We start from the raw sequence: 22,771 nt of genomic DNA, 5'->3' as shown, positions 1-22,771 counted from the left end.
AGCTCAAGAAAAATCTAATAACTAATTAACAAAAAAATCAACTAATGCCAACCACATCATCCAGCAGGACAATTAACCTTAGATGCTGGTGCACCTGACTTTTCAAGTGCATGCTTTTCAAACTTGCCGCAAAGTACAAATACAATCGTTATTTGAGAACTTATTCTCATAGACAGATAAAATTGGTTTTGTTTTCATTCTAAAGGATAGGGCTTTTAGAGGAGTTAAATTTATACATTGTACCTCTCAATAATTTGTGTTAAAGGAATAAGAACAAGAAGAAAGTTGAATTAAAAAAAAAAATAGACCGAAGTGAATGAAAAAATGTGGTAGTATGTAGTGGTGATACATTCCTACAATAATACAAAGTTTCATTGAAATCAGACTGATACTTCTTGAGTAAAAAATAACAACATTATATAAATTGGCAGTGTTACCAGCTTCGGGACAATGTCCGGAATTTCACTTCTAGCATTGGTCCTATGGATCCTGGATGGACCAAATTTGGAAAGAAGCACGAGAACATGTAATGCACATGCCACAACTTTGACAAAAGAAACCCTGAAATTACGTGGTTAGGAAATTTTCCGTAATTATGGAAAATTATGAACTTTGGGCTTTTACCACTTAATTGTCATGCATTGCTTAAAATGTTGCTATTTTACTCATTCTTGCTAGTTGAATTGAAATATTTTAGAAAGATGCACTAGTTTACAAGTTATAGCCACTTTTATACATATATCTCATAATAATACAATGGTAATGAAGGAAAACTAAGGGAAAATAAAAACTTTCTCAAACTTTACTTGTTAATAGTAGTAACAATGATTATATTGTGGTGGTCAAAATTTCACCCATCCGGATGCTAAAGGTTAATCTTAAACTGTGAAGTGAGGGTACCTCAGTGGACGATAACATACATAACTTAGATGCTATTGATTAACTAAGGAGATGCATCTTTGAAGAGTGATACCAATCTTATATTTAGTAAAGTTAGTGACGATTCTGATAAATTATACATACTTAATTTTAAAAATGGCATTTATGGCCAAAAGTGGCAAAATATTCAACTTAAATGTGCTTCGATTTACTAATTACTGCTGAAACATGTAAGAAATTAGAATTGATCTTACTTTACATCACTTTTCTGTCGCCCTCTTGGCTAATTGCAAAGATTAGGATGAACAGTGTTTGGAGGAAATTGTTGAAGGGACATTCACCTATGCCCAGGTCAGTACTTGAACCAGAATTTACAGTGACATGATCATGAGTTAACTACTCAATTCACTCTGCACCAAGGTGGTTAAAACACATAAGAAAATAATCACTTTTAATTTGCATTCAAATTACAAGCTTACTAATGAATAACTAATCATTTTTAGTAGAACCACTGAAATTACTAACCTAACTCATGAGGAAATTCTTCACACATCACAGCTAAGCTAATGCTAATGCCTGTTAAAATGCTCTCATTGAAAGCTGCACCAATCGATAATCCATCAATAAAATTATGCAGTCCATCACCAAAAATAACCATCCATGCTACAGTTGCTATCGCACTATCTTTTCCCTGCTCAAAGTGAAGAACATGTTCATGGCCATGGCTTACACGTGGTTTCTGAAATAAAAATGAATACAATGGGTGTTTTAAATATTTTACTTGAATAAGTACCAGGCTTGTATATTGATGGCATAACAAGCTTTGAAAATGTATTATGGTAGTACAGTGAAATCTCAATTGTATGTTTTATGGGGACAGAAGGAAAAAAAGTGTACTGGGAAAAACATAATGAAAGACAAAAATTGAAAACTTAGGTACACACAAAGAAAAAGAAGAATATGTACTATGTACAGTCTTAGAAAAAAATACCTGGGCCACGGGACGTAGAATTTCGTAACGTCTTAAAGCCTGTTGTTTATGCAACCCAAATAACAAAATATTCGCTTAAGTTTGCCTGGTGATTCTGAGTTCTAGGGAAGGATTGAGCTTTGATAGCATGAGTCACATGACTCGTGCCCCAGCCACAACAAACAGCTGGGTGCTACGATGCCTCCAGAAGAAAATTTCAGGAACTGGTTTCTTGACAAGACCTACTCGTAAAGAAATACTATTCTTTCAAGTGATATTAGAGTCATTGTCAAGAGGTTCGCTGAAATGATGGTTCTCATCACAGACCACATGCCACACGTTAATTGTTTAAGTCCAGTTCATGCACTGGACCTACAGATTAAAATGGGATCCGAACCAAATGCCTCTCTCTTTGGTATTGAATTCGGAAGCCTTTCATTACATGGCGAAGACGTTACCACTACGACATCAGAGAGGCAATGGAACCCCTTGAGAAAGAGATAAGCGAAAATTGCTACGTGACAAACCATATTTGCCCGTAAATTTTAAAAATAAGACAATATTTTGTACTGACAGTTTCGAACCGTGGGAGAGGCATATATTTTTTTGTACCATCGTCCATTTCACGAGTTTATAATTCTTCCTCACCGACACGAGTAACGCGAGTGGTAGAAGAAAAGCGAAGTAAAATAACTGAAACAGAAATAAAAGGAAAAAGCAAAATAAATTTTATTCATAATATTCTGCAGTCACTTGAGTTGTATTCACGGGATGCTATCTTTAATGAAAGCCGTGGTCTCTTCCTTGTCTTTTTCGCTTTCTTTGTGCTCTTGCTTCCCCGTCACGATTGGTCTAAAACTAATTAATGCGACGTTAATTAAACAATCCAAACAACGAAACAATGCACAATCAACTGCACAAAACAACATTCCAAATGTTTTCGAATCGGAAAACAATTGAGATGCTGTAAAATGACTTAAGATGCAGTAATAAAGTGGGAATTCGGTACCGTATAGAATTAAATCGGTAGAGATGTTAGATTTGATTGGATGTTTGTTATTTAGATTTGCTATTCTTTCACTTTTGGCAAATAGCGATGATGAAGATGAGTGATGCTATGATGAAATTGATGAAGGGACACTTACCAAGGACACCCACGCCCAAGTCGAGATTCTAACCAGGGACCCATGGCATCGTAGCGCGCTGTGCTAACCACTCCTCCATGGAGTGGACATTATAGCATATTTTGTGTGCTCAATTGGGATCAATCAATGGAATGAATAGGCATATTATATGATTAATAAATTCATATCATAATACCACGTCATATTATTCGGCACGAAGTAACATCAGAGACATTCAATCTTGCATTTTTGCCTTTCAACTAATTCTTTGAATTCAGGTTAATCACAACAATAAGATAAATTATGAAGCAAATGATAGTGAATGTGGGATATTATTACGAATTACCTGACAGAAACAACATTAAGCAGGCTCGGTGGTCAAGCTCATTAAGTGATTGACATTCGATATCGTCGCCAAAGTTCCCGGGTTTGAGTACCGTCCTTGTCGGGGGTGTTTGACTATTTCGTCATCAATTTCATGTAATGGTCACTCATCCTTATCGTCGCGATCATCGAACAGGGAATAAAAATTATAAAAATAAATACGATGGAAGAGTACTTATTTCATCTCTCACGAAATCTCCTACAAAACCAGAATATATAAAATACATGTATATTCATTCACATACATTTTCGATTTCTATATTTAACTAATCGAGACCGAGAACGGGAGAGCAATTTTCAATTCGACAAACCGAGAGACGGAGAAACTGTCAAGTCTCGTTTCTTCTTGGCACCTCCGTAATCGAGTTGTTCTGTTTGTCATTGGCTTTGTATTGGCAATTATTGCCAGTATTCTTCCCCTGCAGGTAAACCATAACGATGAATTATGATGAAATGAAGCAGATAAAAGGGCAAGAACAAGAAAGTCATGCCTGTTCGGGACTCCAACCCAGAACCTTATGTAACGAGATTTGAAATTCTGGAGAAGGCGTCCGTGTTTCGCTTGGTTTTCTCTTTCCTCTACTTCTCTTATATTATCATACATGTATAATAAAAATGGATCTGATACGATATGTTGCGATTCATAATTGTGCTGTTTAGATGCTACAGATGTGAACTCCAAAGTGCAATATATTATTCCCTTGTGTTTCGTATGTGGTTGAACATGAAATTTTCTTACACTGTGACAATTTCTTTCTTAGTTTTGGTTTGGTGCACAGATATGCTAATCTGGACTCGACCTTCAGTTTAAAGTGGGATACTAACCACTATGTGCATCCACCGTGTATCAAACCCGGGATCCACTGATTACAAGGCGACGACGTTATCACTACGCCATCGAGGAGGCCCCATGACAAAATGTTATTCACTCGATCTCTACCATAATTTATTTCAGCATTTACATTTTCGATTTCTTCTTCTTTTTTCCTTTTGTTAACTATTCTTATACAACTCTTTTTGCGTCTTCGAATTACTTCTTGTTTCAGGAAAAAATAATACATGCAGGCTGTATAAAAATCCCCCGTTCAAATAGATAAAACGTTCACTCTCGAGAACTAATTTACATGTTTATCACTAAAGTAACCATTAGGAAGGAAACTATTGAAATGGTAACTGATATAACTGCAGATGAAACAATACTTACAGCCACTAACGAAATATCTATTCTTGTGTAGCCTCACAGACAAGTATATGGTGAGTCATTCACTCTTGCTGACTACGGGCGAAGGTCACTGAACTAAAGGGTGGTGGTAAGCAAGCAGGCTTCTGCTCTACCAAAGACGAGGTCACGTGTTCCAGTTATCAATGGCGTACGAAATAAGGAGGAACACAGCTATCTGCCGTATGTTTTGGTCCCGTCATTGCACTTTATCGTCGTGGCCTTGAAGTTCCCTCAGGGCACTCCTACGTAAAGGCTTCTCAGCTAGAAGGATATCTTCCCCATTGAGTGGAGGAAAAGTGGGTGCGTATAGAGGTCCTTCAACTTTCGTATTCTTGTTCATTTCAGAACCCGTGCTGTATCGTCAACTTAATCCAATCTATCCGATGTAGGTTTTAGGTTCTGTTTCTGTTCGGTTATTTCACGTTGTCTTCCTGCTTATGTTATTCGCGACGAAGGTTCTGGATTCGATAATCTGGACAATAACGGGATTGTGTTAGTTGCTTGATTTGGTGTCTTAAGTCCACTTTATGTCCTGTTAGGCTAATCGTGAATGGACCTATAATTTAAAGGGGGATCCGAACCACTGTGTTCCTCCACCGAGTATCGAACCCGGGATCTCTTAATTACAAGGCACCCATGATCCCACTGCGCCATCGGGGATTGTGTTCGAAACGAATGAATCAAATTTCAGTGATATGATATGCAACCATTGGAAGACTATTGAAAGAAAAGCTATGGGAACCTGCCAGTTTTTCTACTGCAGACAGGGAACCATAAACATGGAAGAGAAGCTTATATTCTATGAAACCTGACGCTATGTGCTCGAATACTGGCTAAATATAATCCATAGAGGCATAGCAACGTTAAACAACCTCTTATATGATACATATAGGTTTAAAAAGGTCAAAATACAAAGATTGTGTGCGCCTCACTGATGGCGTAGTGATAAGGCCTTGCAATCAAGGGGTCTGGGGTACGATACCAGGTGATCGCACATAGTGGTTCGGATCCCACTTTAAACTGTATGCACTTCAGATTAGTCTATCTGTGCCGGTGACTCAGTCGGTAACGTGTCTGACTACCATGCTATAGGTCCCGGGTTCGATTCCCGGCCGGTTCAAGCTCGGGAACTTTTCTAACGTTGGAAGCAGCCCCAGCGCCCACCCAGCGTCGAATGACATGGGTACCTGGGGGAAACCCTGGTGGTAAAGGTGGTCAGGGGCATGATGCTGATCACATCACCCCCACTCACGAACGAATCAAGAAAGTGTGGGGCGGCGTGATGCTGATCACATGACCCCCACTCACGAACGAATCAAGAAAGTGTGGGGCGTTATCCCCACACCCCCTATACACCTTCATGGCGTAGCGCCAAGCACAGGTGAGAACTTTACCTTTTTTTTTTTTTTTTTTTTTTTGCATACAGTGGACTTACAACAAAATTTCAACTTGCGATAAAGATTATGATAAGGTATTAAAGAATTGGGTCTAACACATTTTTTTATTGTTTACCAATGACATTATTAACTAATATTCTTAATTTCAGTTTCAAGATGAAATCGGCTACGAAATAAAAGGAGTGGGTTTATATTTCTGTTACGAAATTCCACTTTTGTAGTAGACCTGTGCCACACTAAGTTGTGACAATAAACAAATCCGAGACACTTTCAAAGTATTAAATTTCTATCTACGTATTTGGGAAAAATCTTTCAATATAATACTTTTTTTGGACGCGTCAAATCATAGTATTTAATTCCTGTTTTACCAGCTTTAAGAAACCTGATTTTTTTGGGGGGGTTACAAATGCCCTTTCTGCTCCTGTCAAGTTACGCCTATGACAAACAGGAATTCAAAGTAAAAGACTCCCGACTAAATCGGGAGATACGTCTGACAGATTTACAATTGGGAAAATCATAATTAAGCGTGTAGTTGAAAACAACCTATTTTCATATATTGCATGCAGCTCTACTTTGTCTGCAATGTGGATCAAGAACTGGGGACGTGGAGAAGCACAACACTCCACGTAACCAATACTCACGTGACCCTCTTTGCTTTCCTGTCATGTTGACCTTCCCGTGGAACACATTTCTCGGTGTTAAGACAGGCAAAATCACCCGATCATCGAAGGGTGCAATATGTGTTGCCTACCTTCCTGCATTACTTGCTCCTATTAAAGCCTTATGGGGAAGAACTTTTTTCCATGACTGTACATGAATAATGCACATACACCCAGGTTTTGATGGGGCAAAAGAGACAAAAAATATATATCTTGAATATAACATACAGCACAATTCAGGTTCAACAAAAGTCTTTCTTAATTGCAGGTCATAAAGATGTTGCTATGTCTTTCAAGACGGAAACAGATGCCAATGCAATGAGTCACCAATGCATGCAAGCCACCCCCCTTTGAGTTCTCTAATTTTAGCATTCCAAACCTTTCAACTTTGTAATCATGTTGATTACACATGGCATCAATATACTTATGATAGCATATTGGATACGTGCGTGTTACTCACTATCTATAAACAAAAATACGTTAGAGTATTGAAATTGGTCTACTTACGTAAGTGAGTATGTATTCGTATGTGAACTACGTTTCGGAAGCTTTACTGCTTCCTTCTTCAGATGGTCGTATTTTCGGGTTGGAACATCAAGCCACGTTGGAGAAGTGTCATCTGAGGATACTGGGTGAAAGGTTTGGGTTAAAAACACTTCATAGTGCTCGACATATACAGAATTAAAACTATCTTTGTTAAAAACCCTTAAAACTCTCGATAAAACATGTTAAAACCACCACTACGGTGTACTTGAGTGGCCGTTGAAAGCCCTAGTTCCCTGCCAAGGTAAAGCGTGCATGCAGCTGGCACCACGCTATGGTGTGGTGGGGTACTTCCCCTCCCACGAGAGATCCCTCCCCTCCCTTTTTCTTTTTATCTTGTCACCAATCCAAGGAGAATTCGCGTTCCACTTCAGCTGCTTTCTCTACCTCCGAGGTGACATGGAAGCCTATCGGAACACTTTTATCATTCATGTTGTCCCACTTTAAAAAAAAGCTAATCCATACATCATCCAAATTGCAGTCGTCCCGGTTCAGTTTATTTCTCTATCGCGCACAAATAAGTGCCGTTTCGTATACGTTCCTATCCAATTTACTGTTACTTCTTTTGATAACATCTCTTTTTATTATTCTATGCCCACTGTTTATTATATGCACCGCAAACCCCGTTTTTGGATCCCTTTCTTTGATATTCTTATCGTGTTCCCCCATCTAATACGCATGTTCCGGTCAGTTTGTCCAATATATTCCATCCTGCAGTCGCATTCGATCCTATAAACCCCTTTTTGTTCATCGGGGTTACTTCGGATTTTTACCCCCCTCCCTCTTATAATCTGTGAAATGCTTTTCAATATTTCTAGAGGCTTTTGTCCCGCATTTCACACCATACTTTTTCACTGTTTTTTTCAATTTTCTCCACGAGTCCTTTACAGGACGGTATCCCAACATAATGAACTTTACTATCCAACTCTCCCTCCTCACATTCCTCCTTTCCTAACCTGCTATCAGAATCGGGGTTCTCCTTCGCAATATTCTTCCTTGCTCTTCTGGCTAACACATTCATTTCATATTCGGAAAATCCATTCTTCAATCCTACCTCTATTGTCCATGATATTTACTTTTCTTTTTCTACGTCATTAATACATAACTTCTCAACCCTTACGAAAAAGTTTAAATAAACATTCGATTTGACCCTACTAGAATGTTCCAATGCCTTATTAATATAAAGATTGCCTGCAAGGGGTTTATGAAACACCTCCATCCATATTCCCTTTTCAGTTTTAGTAATCCTTAGGTCTAGGTAGTTAATTTTACCTTCTACCAAGTTCTCCCTAGTGAAGCCTATTCTGTCATCTTGTTTCTCTAACTCAGCAAAAACAGTGTTAAGATTTTTTTCTTTTCCAATTATAAGGATATTGTCCACATATATACAGTAATATTTTATTCTTACTCCCACTTGTTCCATAACAGTATTTTCTAGGTAATGCAAGAAAATGTTTGCCGCAAAACCAGATACCGGGTTGCCCATTGCTAACCCTTCTTTTTGTCGAAAGATCTTATCGTTTACGTGGAAATAATTGTACCCAGTTACAAGAAAAAAACCACCTGACGTATTCCCATGCTACTAATACAAAGGCTGTTGCAGAGAAAGTGAGACAGATTTTTTCCTGGCTTGGCAACACTGCCTATGGTTTTGGCACTAGTCGTGTCGTGTAGCATGACTCATTATGTTTCCTTATCAAGTTGTCACATGCTGCGAAACCACGTTAGTGAGTAGCTGTGTTGATTTACGTGGAACGTGTTTCATTTACCCCTCCAGGTTTTTGTGTATAACATTGCTTTTCGCGATGAGTATTCAAGATGAACAGTGACATGACATAAAATTTTATTGGCGTTTAGGGAAGAGTGATGCGGAAACATATGCAATGTTTCAACAGGCATATGGCGATCAAGACAGACTGAGTAGAGCCACAGTGTTACCAAGGAGTCATTGAGACACTGCGCCAGCATGTAGCAAAAAAGAAGCCGCATTTGAAGAACTCCTTCATATTGCATCACAATAACGCACGCCCGCATACCGTGCGGGCTTTTCAGGATTACGCAACGAAGAGAAAAATAGAAGTTTTCCCTCATCCAGCATACAGCCTGGACCATGTACCCTGCGACTTTTGGCTATTTCCACTTTTAAAGGCCACTTTACGTGGTAGTCATTTCATGACGAACAAAGAAGTGATCACCGCAGCGCAAGTTTTCTTCAGTTCGCTACCTGACGACGAATTTTCAAATACATTCACAAAGTGGCAGGAGCATATGGACGCTTGCTTAGCTGTCAATGGTGCCTATTTTTAAAAAAAGATGTACGTCTACTCGATATGGCTGATTCTGAATAAAAATTTTGTGGTTTGTAATTTACTTTGTTTCATTTTAATGATTCTTGGAGGGGTACATGAACATGCTTGTCTTTTACCTGCTACACAGTCACGACTTTTTGACCTAATACGCTCATTTTGGTCTCAATCGGCAGCTAATGAACCAAATTTTCACCCTATTACATTTGCTAGCCAATGGAGGTCGCTGTTTCCTATACAGGAATTAGTCTCACCTTCTCTGCGACAGCCTTTGTATATCCACGCCATGGTCTAATAGCCACCTTTGGAGACAGTCACCGGCTTTCTCTCTCGGTACACTAGGGAACAAATTTATTACATCAGAGCTACTAATTTGGTCATCGCTCCCGATTTCTAATATTTCAATTGACTTTTTTACCTCAAAGGAGTTTTTAACGCTATACTGGGTGTTAACATTAATCTTCTTCATTCTTTTAATTAATTCTTTTGCCAACCCATACCCTGGGTGTTCATAAGTGGGGATTATTGGTCCAACACCAGGTTATGGGTTAGCAAAAGAATTAATTAAAAGAATGAAGAAGATTAATGTTAAAACCCAGCATAGCGTTAAAAACTCCTTTGAGGTAAAAAAGTCAATTCAAAGGTTAGAAATCGCGAGCGATGACCAAATTAGTAACTTTGATGTAATAAATTTGTACCCTAGTGTACCGAGAGATAAAGCCAGTGACTGTCTCCAAAGGAAGCTATTAGACCATGGCGTGGATATATTAGTAGCATGGGAATACGTCAGGTGGTTTTTTCTTGTAACCGGGTACAATTATTTCCGCATAAACAATAAGATCTTTCGACAAAAAGAAGGGTTAGCGATGGGCAACCCGGTATCGGGTTTTGCAGCAAACATTTTCTTGCATTACCTAGAAAAAACTGTTATGGAACAAGTGGGAGTAAGCATAAAATATTACGGTAGATATATGGACGATATCCTTATAATTGGAAAAGAAAAAGATCTTAACACTGTTTTTGTTGAGTTAGAGAAACAAGATGACAGAATAGGCTTCACTAGGGAGAACTTGGTAGAAGGTAAAATTAACTACCTAGACCTAAGGATTACTAAAACTGAAAAGGGAATATGGATGGAGGTGTTTCATAAACCCCTAGCAGGCAATCTTTATATTAATAAGGCATTGGAACATTCTAGTAGGGTCAAATCGAATGTTTATTTAAACTTTTTCGTAAGGGTTGAGAGGTTATGTAGTAATGACGTAGAAAAAGAAAAGTAAATATCATGGACAATAGAGGTAGGATTGAAGAATGGATTTTCCGAATATGAAATGAATGTGTTAGCCAGAAGAGCAAGGAAGAATATTGCGAAGGAGAACCCCGATTCTGATAGCAGGTTAGGAAAGGAGGAATGTGAGGAGGGAGAGTTGGATAGTAAAGTTCATTATGTTGGGATACCGTCCTGTAAAGGACTCGTGGAGAAAATTGGAAAACAGTGAAAAAGTATGGTGTGAAATGCGGGACGAAAGCCCCTAGAAATATTGAAAAGCATTTCACAGATTATAAGAGGGAGGGGGGTAAAAATCCGAAGTAGCCCCGATGAACAAAAAGGGGTTTATAGGATCGAATGCGACTGCGGGATGGAATATATTGGACAAACTGGCCGAACATGCGTATTAGATGGGGGGAACAGAATAAGAATATCAAAGAAAGGGATCCAAAAATGGGGCTTGCGAAGCATATAATAAACAGTGGGTATGGAATAATAAAAAGAGATGTTATCAAAAGAAGTAACAGTAAATTGGATAGGAACGTATACGAAACGGCACTTATTTGTGCGCAAAAGAGAAATAAACTGAACCGGGACGACGGCAATTTGGATGATGTATGGATTAGCTTTTTTTTAAAGTGGGACAACATGAATGATAAAAGTGTTCCGATAGGCTTCCATGTCACCTCGGAGGTAGAGAAAGCAGCTGAAGTGGAACGCGAATTCTCCTTGGATTGGTGACAAGATAAAAAGAAAAAGGGAGGGGAGGGATCTCTCGTGGGAGGGGAAGTACCCCACCACACCATAGCGTGGTGCCAGCTGCATGCACGCTTTACCTTGGCAGGGAACTAGGGCTTTCAACGGCCACTCAAGTACACCGTAGTGGTGGTTTTAACATGTTTTATCGAGAGTTTTAAGGGTTTTTAACAAAGGTAGTTTTAATTCTGTATATGTCGAGCACTATGAAGTGTTTTTAACCCAAACCTTTCACCCAGTATCCTCAGATGACACTTCTCCAAAGTGGCTTGATGTTCCAACCCGAAAATACAACCATCTGAAGAAGGAAGCAGTAAAGCTTCCGAAACGTAGTTTACATACGAATACATACTCACTTACGTAAGTAGACCAATTTCAATACTCTAACGTATTTTTGTTTATTCTTATGATGGCAAACTTGTCTTGATACATGGCATAAGCAATTGGAAAGGAAAGGAAAAATGTGCATATGGTAGCAGCTATGGATAACAACCACTTACAGGAGTTTTTAAGCTTAAATGAAATACGTTGGAACCTCAGATTTTACATTTTCCGGCACTATACACTCAATCTTCTTAGTCCCAGTGAATGCATATGCTATATATTTCTTTCAGATTTACATTTCCCGATATTTTAAGTTTTTCACCTTGGTCCCTTGAAAAATGTGAAAACAAGGTTCCACTTTCAAACCTTAGCGGAGTGGTTCCCAAAGTGTGTGCTTCCCGTGCCTGCCTTACAGGGGCACCACAAAAATGTTTCAATATTTTCACTGAAATGACACTTACTTGTTAGTCTACTCGTGGCAAATTCAACCAATGATATACTTGTTCGAAATACGTGCTTATTTGGCACTTTTCATGCCTGAAATGTTTCTAAATTTGAAATAAGTGTTAATTTTTTAACTTAAGGCAAGCAAAGTAACCACACTAACTGAGCTTTGAAAACAGGCCTACATTCTGACTTGGGCACTGCAAAAAAAATCTTGAAACACTAAGGGTGAAAAAGTTTGTGAACCCTTGCCTTAGTGATTGAAACCTTTTTCACCAGTAAGTCTCTCGGAATAAGGTTTTAAAAAATATTTTATTTAAATGTGCAGTGATGTACAAAAATCATTTGTTTAATACAAAAAGGTGAAGTTGGTATTGTTATTAGAAGATAAATTATGAATCCCTCTTCTCATCAAGCAATAGTCAGAAGAAAATAATGTAAATTTTACAAATGCTTTTCTTTGGTGACTCACTGTAGCTCTGACAATAAAAATCAAAGTGAACAGAAAAATTAAAAAATGGGTTCTTTTAAATTGACAGGAAAGTAACAGAACACATCACTGAGAAAATGTTACTTTTGTCGAAGATTTTTTTAAAATTCAAATCTAATATATAAAAATGGATGTATGTATGTGTGTTTCTTCCTGCATAACTCTCAAATGCCTAAAGCAATTTAAACCACTAGGGACGGGGGTGGGAAGGGAGTGACATGTAAAAATAGTCGAAAATGACCAATATAAGTGTGGAATCCATAGTTGCCGGGGTCGCTAACATGAATAGTGACACTCCCAATGCCGTTCAACTCCAAGACACTCCTAGGGGTGGGGTGGGGTGGGGTGGGGTGGGGTGGGAAGGGGGTGACATGTAAAATGACCGATATTAGTGTGGAATCCATAGTTTTCAGGGTCGCTAAGATGAATAATGACACTCCCAATGCCATTCAACTCCAATACACCCCTGGTACCCCTAGGGGTGGGGGTGGGATAGGGGTGACATGTAAAACGACCGACATTAGTGTGGAATCCATAGTTTTCGGGGCCGCTGAGATGAAGAGAGACACTCCCAATGCCGTTCAACTTCAAGTTCATTTTACACTACAGTTAGAATTCATTATATTCCCATCTCATAGAAGATTGGGATACCTGGGAAATGCCAGGCAATCAGCTAATATATATATATATATATATATATATATATATATACACACACACACTAATGATGAAGGAGACAGTAAACACTTACCACACGAAGAGAAATTATTCTATATTTCGCGACCTAGGTCGCATTTTCAAGTTGAAGGAGAAAGATCTGCGTTACTAAGAGAAGAGGCACAGAATACTGACCGTAGCGTCTCTACGGTCAGTGTTGCCAGAAACAGTTGATAGATGACGAGAAGCACTTTCACCAGTGTTTACTGTAAGGTGGGTGGGTAATTTTGGGGAGGAGAGGAAAGGGTTACTGGTTGGCTAGGTGGAGTCCGGGGGGTATAGTGGCATGCATGCCTGTTATGTAGGCCCTTTCCCAGCGCCTGCAGAAAGATGTGTCAGAGTGGGGGAGGGGTAAAAGATGGATTATGGCAACACGGAAGCAGTTATTGAAGGTGGTGTTATGGCTGTTTGTGTGGATGGCAACAGTGAAATCGGAGCTTTGGGTGGAGGAACGGTGATTATTAATCCTTAGGTTCAAGGGGGTGGAGGTTTCGCCTATGTAGAAGTTGCCGCAGATTTGGCAGATGGGTGTTAATTGTTAGTGTTAAGTGTTAAGGTCACTGGCAATGGAATGGGCGGTGCACCAGAAGGAGTCTATTTTGTGATGGTGGTTACCTCCACCCACAACCTGGACTTCACTGTCGCCATCCACACCAACCACCACAACATCAGTTTCAACGACTGCTTCCGGGTAGTGATCATCCATCTCCTACCCCAACCAGCCAACACCTCTGTTCGCAAAAGATGGGAGAGGGCCTATATATCAGCCATGAGTGCAACCACTCCACCTGGCCTGAACAAGGCCACCCAGTAATGCCCTACCCTCACCCACCCTCCCAACTCATCCTACACACTCGCAGTTTATGACGAGCCTGGTGACGAAACAGTGTTTTTTTTCGTTCTACGCACCGCTTCTTCTTCAATTGGCACCTGGCAACTCTGCAGGGCCCCAACTTCAGGTTCCGTCTTCTATTTCTTCTCACACCGATGATGCTATGAAATTAGCAAAAATTTTGAATCTTTCTACTGTCCGGTGAGTGTTTCCTTTTACCTTCTTTGATTTTTACTTAGCCCTTTTGGCCCTCCTTGCTTTTATTCATTATTATCCACTTTTGGTATGAATCCTTTCATGTATAACTCCTATCAACTGAACCGCCTGCGATCTCTTATTGTTTCATACACCAAAGCTACGTCCCATGCATGCTTCCTGCACTCATGTTTGATATTAGGCCTAACACCCAAAAGCCTCACACCCAAACTGCCGTTTTCCGCCATGCCCCCAAGCATAAAACCCACGATTTTCCCACTAGCGAGAAATTTCGCTGTTGAACTGACCCACGCCATGTACAGATCCCAGCTAAATCGCGCCCGAGAACTGTCCATCTCTATTCAATCCCTTACCAAACTCCTGTTGCTGACCCCAGGTAACCACCATCACAAAATAGACTCCTTCTGGTACACCGCCCATTCCATTGCCAGTGACATTAACACTAAACACCTCCAAAAACTCTCCAATCTCTGCCGTCAAGATTTTCGGACTGGCTGCACCCTTCCCCTTCCACTGCCGCCCAATTTCAGTCCCACACCAACATGCCCGCTATTACCCGACCCCCCTCTACCATTGCCCACCCCTCCCACACCACCACAGACCCCCCCCCCCGAAAACCAAAACTGCATTCCCACACATCGCGCCTTGGGAAACAACCAGTCCACGGACAAACCCACCCCTACCAGATCCATAACCACCAATCACCCTAACCCACTCAAAAACAACCAGACTGTACTCAATTTATCCAGCCATAAACTGAACTAACTAACTAACTCTCTAGCCTTCTTAAACCCGAAGGTTCATGGCTGCAGCAACACAGGCCTTCCATCTGTCCCTATCTTGAGCAAGATCTATATACTCTTTCCCATCCCTACCGATTTCCTTTAGGTCCATCTCAACGTTGTCCCTCCATCTTCGTCTGGGCCTTCCTATAGGTCTCTTACCATCTGGTTTGCCAACAAGAATCCTGTAAACTCCTCTTTCCTCTCCCATTCGTGCCACATGGCCTGCCCACCTAAGTCTTCTTGATTTAATTATTCTAATAATATCTGGACACGAGTACAAATTATGGAGTTCTAAATTATGTAACCTTCTCCACTCACCTGTCTCTTCATCCCTTTTAGGTCCAAAGATTTTCCTAAGGATCTTATTTTCAAATACTCTCAATTTATGTTCCTCTTTCAATGTAAGGGACCAAGTTTCACACCCATATAATACTACAGGCAAAATTACGGTTTTGTATATTTTAACTTTTAGTTTCTTAGATATTAAACGAGAAGACAAAAGTTTATGAAGAGAGAAGTAACATGCATTTCCTGAATTAAGCCTACTTTTTATTTCCGCTTTAATATAATTTTCATTTGTTAATATTACTCCTAAGTATTTGAATTTGGAAACTGGTTCAAACGAGTTGTTATCAATAATTAGATTTTGATTATTACCTAACACTTGGTTTCGGCCTGTAAGCATATATTTAGTTTTCTCTTTGTTAACTTCCAAACCTATCTCTTTAGCAGTTTTGAAAAATATTTTAGCATTATTCTTAATTGTATTCACATCATCCCCCAGTAAGTCTACATCATCTGCATATGCTAACAACTGAGTCACACCATTTAATTTTAGTCCTTCGTTAGTTTCTTTTACCTTCCTAACAGCATATTCTAAGGCAAAATTAAAGAGCAATGGAGATAATGCATCTCCTTGTTTTAACCCATCATGAATTGTAAATTTGTCAGACATATTATTACCCACACGAATTTTACTTTCTGTTTCACTGGTGCATATTTTTATCATACTAACAAGCTTCTTAGGTATTCCAAACTCTACTAATATATTATATAATTTATCTCTTTTGACCGAATCATATGCTTTTTTGAAATCAATGAATAGCTGATGGACATTTTGATTATATTCCCACTTTTTTCAAGTGTCTGTCTGATGTGAAAAATTTGATCTGTAGTTGATCTGTTATGTTTAAATCCACATTGATAATCACCTATAATTTCATTAGCATATGGGGTTAGTCTTGTTAAAAGAATGTTAGACAATATTTTGTATGTTGTTGAGAGTAGAGAAATTCCACGGTAATTACTGCAGTTCATTTTATCACCTTTTTTAAACACAGGAACAATTATGGATTCTTTCCACTGTTGAGGGATTTCTTCTTTATTCCATATTAAACAAATTAATTTATGAATTTGACATATTAATGAATTTCCACCATATTTAATTAACTCAGCTGGTATTAAATCAATGCCAGGTGCTTTGTTATTCTTTAGCCTTTTAATAGCATCTTTAACTTCAGTCAAGTTAGGTTCTGGAACTAAAGGTTCTGCTGTGTGTACTTCATTTACTTCTGATTTATCTCCTACATGGACATTTAAAAGGTCATTAAAGTAGTTCTTCCATCTATTTAGAATATCGCTTGGGTCAGCTAGAAAATCACCGTCTTTATCTTTTATCAAGTTTACTTTAGGTTGCCACCCCTTTCTAAATTCATTTACACCTTTATATAAATCTCTGATATTTTTATTTTTGCTGTTTGTTTCAATTTCGTTAATTTTGCTTTTCAAGTAATCTCTTTTTTTACTTCTAAACGTGGGTTAACTTCTCGCTTTATTCTATTATAATTGCTTAGATTTGTATCATCCGAGTTGTTTAACCACCTAAGTCTAGCCTGATTTCTTATTTCTATTAGATTATGACATTCATTATCAAACCATGGCTTACTTTTCCTTGGTTTATGGTATCCTATACTTTCTTTAGCTGCTGATTCTATTGCATTACGTATGTGCTCCCAATTCTTATTTACGTCTGTTTCATTTATATTTTCATCATCATTTAAATCCTGCAAAACATCAAATCTATTTGACAGTTTAATTTGGTAATCTTTCTTAATTCTTTCATCAGCAAACTTTCCTGTATCAAATTTTATAACTTTTAGATTTTGTTGCTTATGATTTATCACTGAGAGTCTTTCTCTTAATTTAGCAATTACTAAATAATGGTCACTGGCACAGTCAGCACCTCTATGTGTACGAACGTCAATTATACTAGTATGCCTTCTCTTATCAATGAGAATATGATCTATCTGATTATGAGTTTCACCATCTTGAGAAGACCAGGTATATTTATGGATATCTTTATGTTTAAAAGTGGTACTTTTCACAATTAAATTCTTTGAGGTTGCAAAAGTAATCAATCTTATACCATTATCATTACTTAATTCATGAAGACTTTCTTTACCAATCGTGGGTTTAAATGTCTCTTCTTTGCCAATCTGTGCATTACAGTCACCTAACAGAATTTTCATATCATACTGAGAAAATTTATCAAAGATCTGTTCTAACTCTGCATAAAAATCATCTTTCGTATTATCATCTTTATCTTCCGTTGGTGCATGTATGTTTATTAAAATAATTTTACACCACCTACCCTGTAAAACTGCATATGATATCCTCTCATTAATAAATTCTACTGTTTTAAGAGCCGAGATAATTCTATTATTTATGAAAAAGCCTGTTCCAAAATTATGATTTTTAGTACCACCATAGAAAAAAGTATAATTTTTAGTTTTACAATTCCCTTCTCCATAAACTGAGCACTGATGAAATAGCTGTTTTATCCAAAGGCCTCACCTTCTCTCCCACAACTCCCCCCAACCAATTCCGCCTACTTTTTGACCTACACACATTTGCTCGCAACCTCCGATGGCAACATTTCTGGGCCAAAAATCCCTCACTCCAAACTACTACCAGTGAAACCCACCCGAGCCTCCTTCAATTTAGCCCCCCCTCCTCCCAAGATCCACCCCCCCCCCTGCCCACCAACCACCCCTTGGAAAGATACATCACTGCCGTCATTTCCACCACCTCTGACAGCTCATTCTTAAATAACTTTCACAACCAACCTAACCTCAATCCCCCCCAACAGAAAGCTCTCGGAGACCTCCGCAACAACCACAACATCAAAATCCTCCCAGCTGACAAGGGGTCCACCACGGTGGTCTTGAACTCTCAAGACTACCTGGCGGAAGCCAACCGCCAGCTGGCTGACCCCTCCACCTACAAACCCACCACAGTTGACCTATCCGCCGAACACCTCACCAAAATCCGGGACTTCATCCACACCCGCGGCCCACCTGAAGGCCTAACAGCTCGTACCACCGCCATGTTAATACCCGACAATCCCCGCACCCCCACCTTCTATCTATTGCCCAAAATCCACAAACCTGGCAACCCTGGTAGACCCATTGTGTCCAGCTATAACTCACGTACAGAACGAATCTCAGCCTTTGTTGACTCCCATCTAAAGCCTATTGTGAAAGCTCTGCCCTCCTACTTCCGTGACACCAACCACTTCCTCCAGAAAATCAGCACCCTCCCACCATTGCCCCCATTGATGTCACTTCCCTCTACACTAACATACCTCACTCCCATGGCCTCCGCTCCATAGAATTCTATCTCAATAGCAGACCCAAACCTCACAACCCCAGCACCAACTTCCTGACCCACCTAGCCCACCTTGTCCTCACTTGTAACAACTTCACCTTCGAAAACCAAAATTTCCTACAGATCCGAGGTACAGCCATGGGTACCAGAATGGCCCCATCCTATGCAAACCTCTTCATGGGCCAACTTGAGCAAGAGTTTTTGGCTACCCAACCCCTCCAACCCCTCCTCTGGCTCCGCTTCATCGACAACATCTTCATGCTCTGTACACATGGAGAACCATCCTTGTCAGCTTTCCTGGACCAACTTAACCACTTCCGTTCCCTAAAATTCACCTGGATGCACTCCCCCAACCAGATCACCTTCCTGGATGTGGACGTACACATCGAGGGAGGACACCTGACTACCTCCATCCACATAAAACCCACCAACCACATGCAATACCTACACTTCTCCAGCTCCCACCCGTTCCACACCAAAAAAACCATTCCATTCTCTCTGGCCCTTAGGGGACAGCGCCTGAACACTTCACCCACCTCCCGCCAGAATTATAACCTCCGCCTACACCAGGCCCTGGTTAACCGTGGATATCCCTCCATCCTGGTCACCAAGCAAATATCACGAGCTGCCTCACATACCACTACCACCAAGAAACCTGCTGCCTCCAACCTGCCTGCACTCATCACCCAATATCATCCCCACCTCAACAAAATCAGGCACACACTGCACTCTCTTCTCCCAATTCTCCACAGTGATCCCGAAACCAAAAACATATTTCCCGACAAACCCAGAGTGGTTTTCAAACGCCCCCCCCCCCCCCCCCAACCTCCAAAACATCCTGGTCCACAACACTCCTTCAACACACATCCAACACCCCCCTGCCCATAAATGCAACCGCCCCAGGTGCAAGACCTGCCCCATCCTCATCACTTCTCACACCCTCCAGGTGCGCACGGCCACTGGCAAATTTACCCTCCATCCCAAAGGGACCTGCCATGCCTCAATCTTATCTACATCCTCACCTGCAACATCTGTGGTGATTTTTACCTGGGGGAAACATCAACGGCCCTCAACCTCCGCATCAATAACCACCACTCCTCCACCCACAACCTGGACTTCACTGTCGATGTCCACACCAACTAATACAACAACATCAGTTTCAACGACTGCTTCCGGGTAGCGATCATCCATCTCCTACCCCAACCAGCCAACACCTTTGTTCGCAAAAGATGGGAGAGGGCCTGGCCTATATATCGGCCATGAGTGCAACCCCTCCACCTGGCCTGAACAAGGCCACCCAGTAATGCCCTACCCTCACCCACCCTCCTGCCCTCCCTCCCAACTCATCCTACACACTCACAGTTTACGACGAGCCTGGTGACGAAACAGTGTTTTTTTCGTTCTACGCACCGCTTCTTCTTCAATGGTGTAGGAGACAGTAAACACTTACCACGATAGAAGAAAAGTCTTATATTTTGAGGCTATAGCCTCATTGTCACATGTAGGTAGAAAGAATGGAAGTAAACAAAAGCGTAGAGGCACAGAATACTGACACCAGTGTCTGCACAGCGGTGCCAAAAACAAGTGGTAGAACACAGGTTTTACGAGCAGATCCTTTCACCAGTGTTTACTGTGGGGTGGATGGTGGGTGGGTGTGGATCGGTAGGGAATGGAGAAATGCTTATTGGGTGGCTAGGTTGAGTCTAGGGGGTATGATGGCGTGCATGCCTGATACATTCAAAAAAGCCCATTTTGCTGCCTAAATGCTGGCACCCACACACACAACATTTGATCGCATCTGTGACGTCATTTCCGGTGGTGAAACAGACCACGGCAGTGTTGCAAGGAACACACAAATTTTGGAAAAAATGACAAGACTACCAACAACATTATGATCTGTAAAACAAAGATAGGATCGCGTCCAGTAGACCGAACATCTAGGAAAACACATCCTACCATCCAGAAGACCAGCAGTCATCCCAGGGGATAGGGGAAGTGAACCAACGATATAAAAATGGTACAAAAACAACATATTCAAAATGGCAATATCAGATTTTATCTCAGCCTACATGTCAAATATAATTATCATCAACAATAAATTTTATTGGACTTACAGATTACATTTGGCAGTTTACGCCCAGATACATGTCAAATATTTGTAAATCTCGTTGCAAGGTTCATATCTACAGGTTTGTATATTCCTTAGTCCTGATACATGCATTGTGGTATTGTGGTGCTGATAGTGGAAGTATCCGAGGTTAACGTTGTTACACTATGACTAAAACACGCATAAGCATGGGTTGTTAGGTTATTACAACCTAATCATGAATCAGCAGGGAATATACTTCCATATTCACAGTAATGTTCAAACTATTACATGTTTATTTGGTGCGTAGATAAACAGTCATTGGAGAGCTTGTTTTACTACTACTTACATCACTTTATTTTCAACCATTTTTGCCCCTTGCCGCATAATGTCGTGAATATACATTACATTACGTTTCACTAACCTTTGGAATTTTGAATTCTATCACTTTTATTTTGTCAACTGTTCAGTGTGTCACAGACAACGAGTATCAGAAGGACGAAGTGCATAGATTAAACTGTAGATGCCAACTTGGCAACGCGATTTGCAAATATTTGATATGTAAACTGAGACAAAATTCGATATTACCACTTCATTTGAATAATTTTTTTTTTCTACAATTTTTTGTATAATTTGTTCACTTCCTGTTTGGTTACAGAACGTGTTTTCTCACTTTGCTTTTCGGTGATAATACCAGATTTTGTCTCTCAGCCTACATGTCAAATATTTGCAAATCTCGTTGCCAAGTTGACATCTACAGTTTAGTCTATCAATCCACTTCATTCTTCTAATACTAGTTGTCTGTGACACACTGAACAGTTGACAAAACAAAAATGAGAAAACTTAAAATTCCAAACATAAGTAACCCATAATTATGAGGCAAGGGACAAAAATGGTTGAAAATACAGGGATATAAGTAGTAGTAAAACAAGCTCTCCCACGAGTATGTTTATCAATGCACCGCATACACATGTAATAGTTTGCAACTGTGAACATGGCAGTATATTCGCTACTGATTCATCATTAGGTTGTTACTGTGGTTGTACTTTTGGCTGCAGTGTAACACATGAACATCAGATACTTCCGTTATCAGTACCACAATACCACAAGGAATGTATCAGGACACAAACTTGTAGATATCAATCTTACAAGAAGATCTCCAAATATTTGACATTTAGCTGGGCATAAACAGCCACATGTAAGCTGTAGGTCCAATAAAATTTGTTGTTGATACTTGACATGTAGGCTGAGACAAAATCCGATATTACCACTTCATTTTGAATAAGTTTTCTACCATTTTTCGTATCAATGGATCACTTCCCCCTTTCCCCTGGAATGACTGCTGGGCTTCTGGTAGGTCGTGATACCCTGGATGTTCTGTCTACTGGACATGTTCCTCACTTTGTGTTACAGCTAATAATATGGTTGGTAGTCTTGTCATTTTCCACAAAATTTGTGGGTTCCTTGCAACACTGCTGTGCCCTGTTTCACTGCTGGAAATGGCATCACAGATCCAATCAAATGTTGTGTTGGGTTGCCATCATTCAGGCAGCAAAATGGGCTTTTTTCAACGACTGTAGCGCCAAAACGACGCATAATGAGAAAAATGTTACTGGGAAAAGTTATTTGTTTTGATGTCCTCTATACGTTTCTGTGGTCCGTGGGTGCCATTAAAATGACACCCTGTATAGACATATAACA

The 22,771-nt window shown here is 39.9% G+C and overlaps 1 protein-coding gene across 1 annotated transcript in view; it reads right to left on the bottom strand.

The window, feature by feature from the left end:
• LOC145982243 (metal cation symporter ZIP14-like) overlaps nt 1-22,771 on the bottom strand; it is a 141,206-nt gene that overhangs the window by 11,990 nt on the left and 106,445 nt on the right. Inside the window, exon 7 of the mRNA XM_083115823.1 lies at nt 1,405-1,618. Within this exon, the coding sequence (XP_082971949.1) occupies nt 1,405-1,618 (214 nt within the window). The remainder of the gene's footprint in view (nt 1-1,404; nt 1,619-22,771) is intronic.

The sequence above is a fragment of the Lepisma saccharinum genome, chromosome 2 (assembly GCF_977018435.1).
Source record: "Lepisma saccharinum chromosome 2, izLepSacc3.1, whole genome shotgun sequence".
Classification (NCBI taxonomy): Eukaryota; Metazoa; Arthropoda; class Insecta; order Zygentoma; family Lepismatidae; genus Lepisma; species Lepisma saccharinum.
Note: the sequence above shows the minus strand (reverse complement) of the source record. Positions and strands in the feature narration are given on the sequence as shown.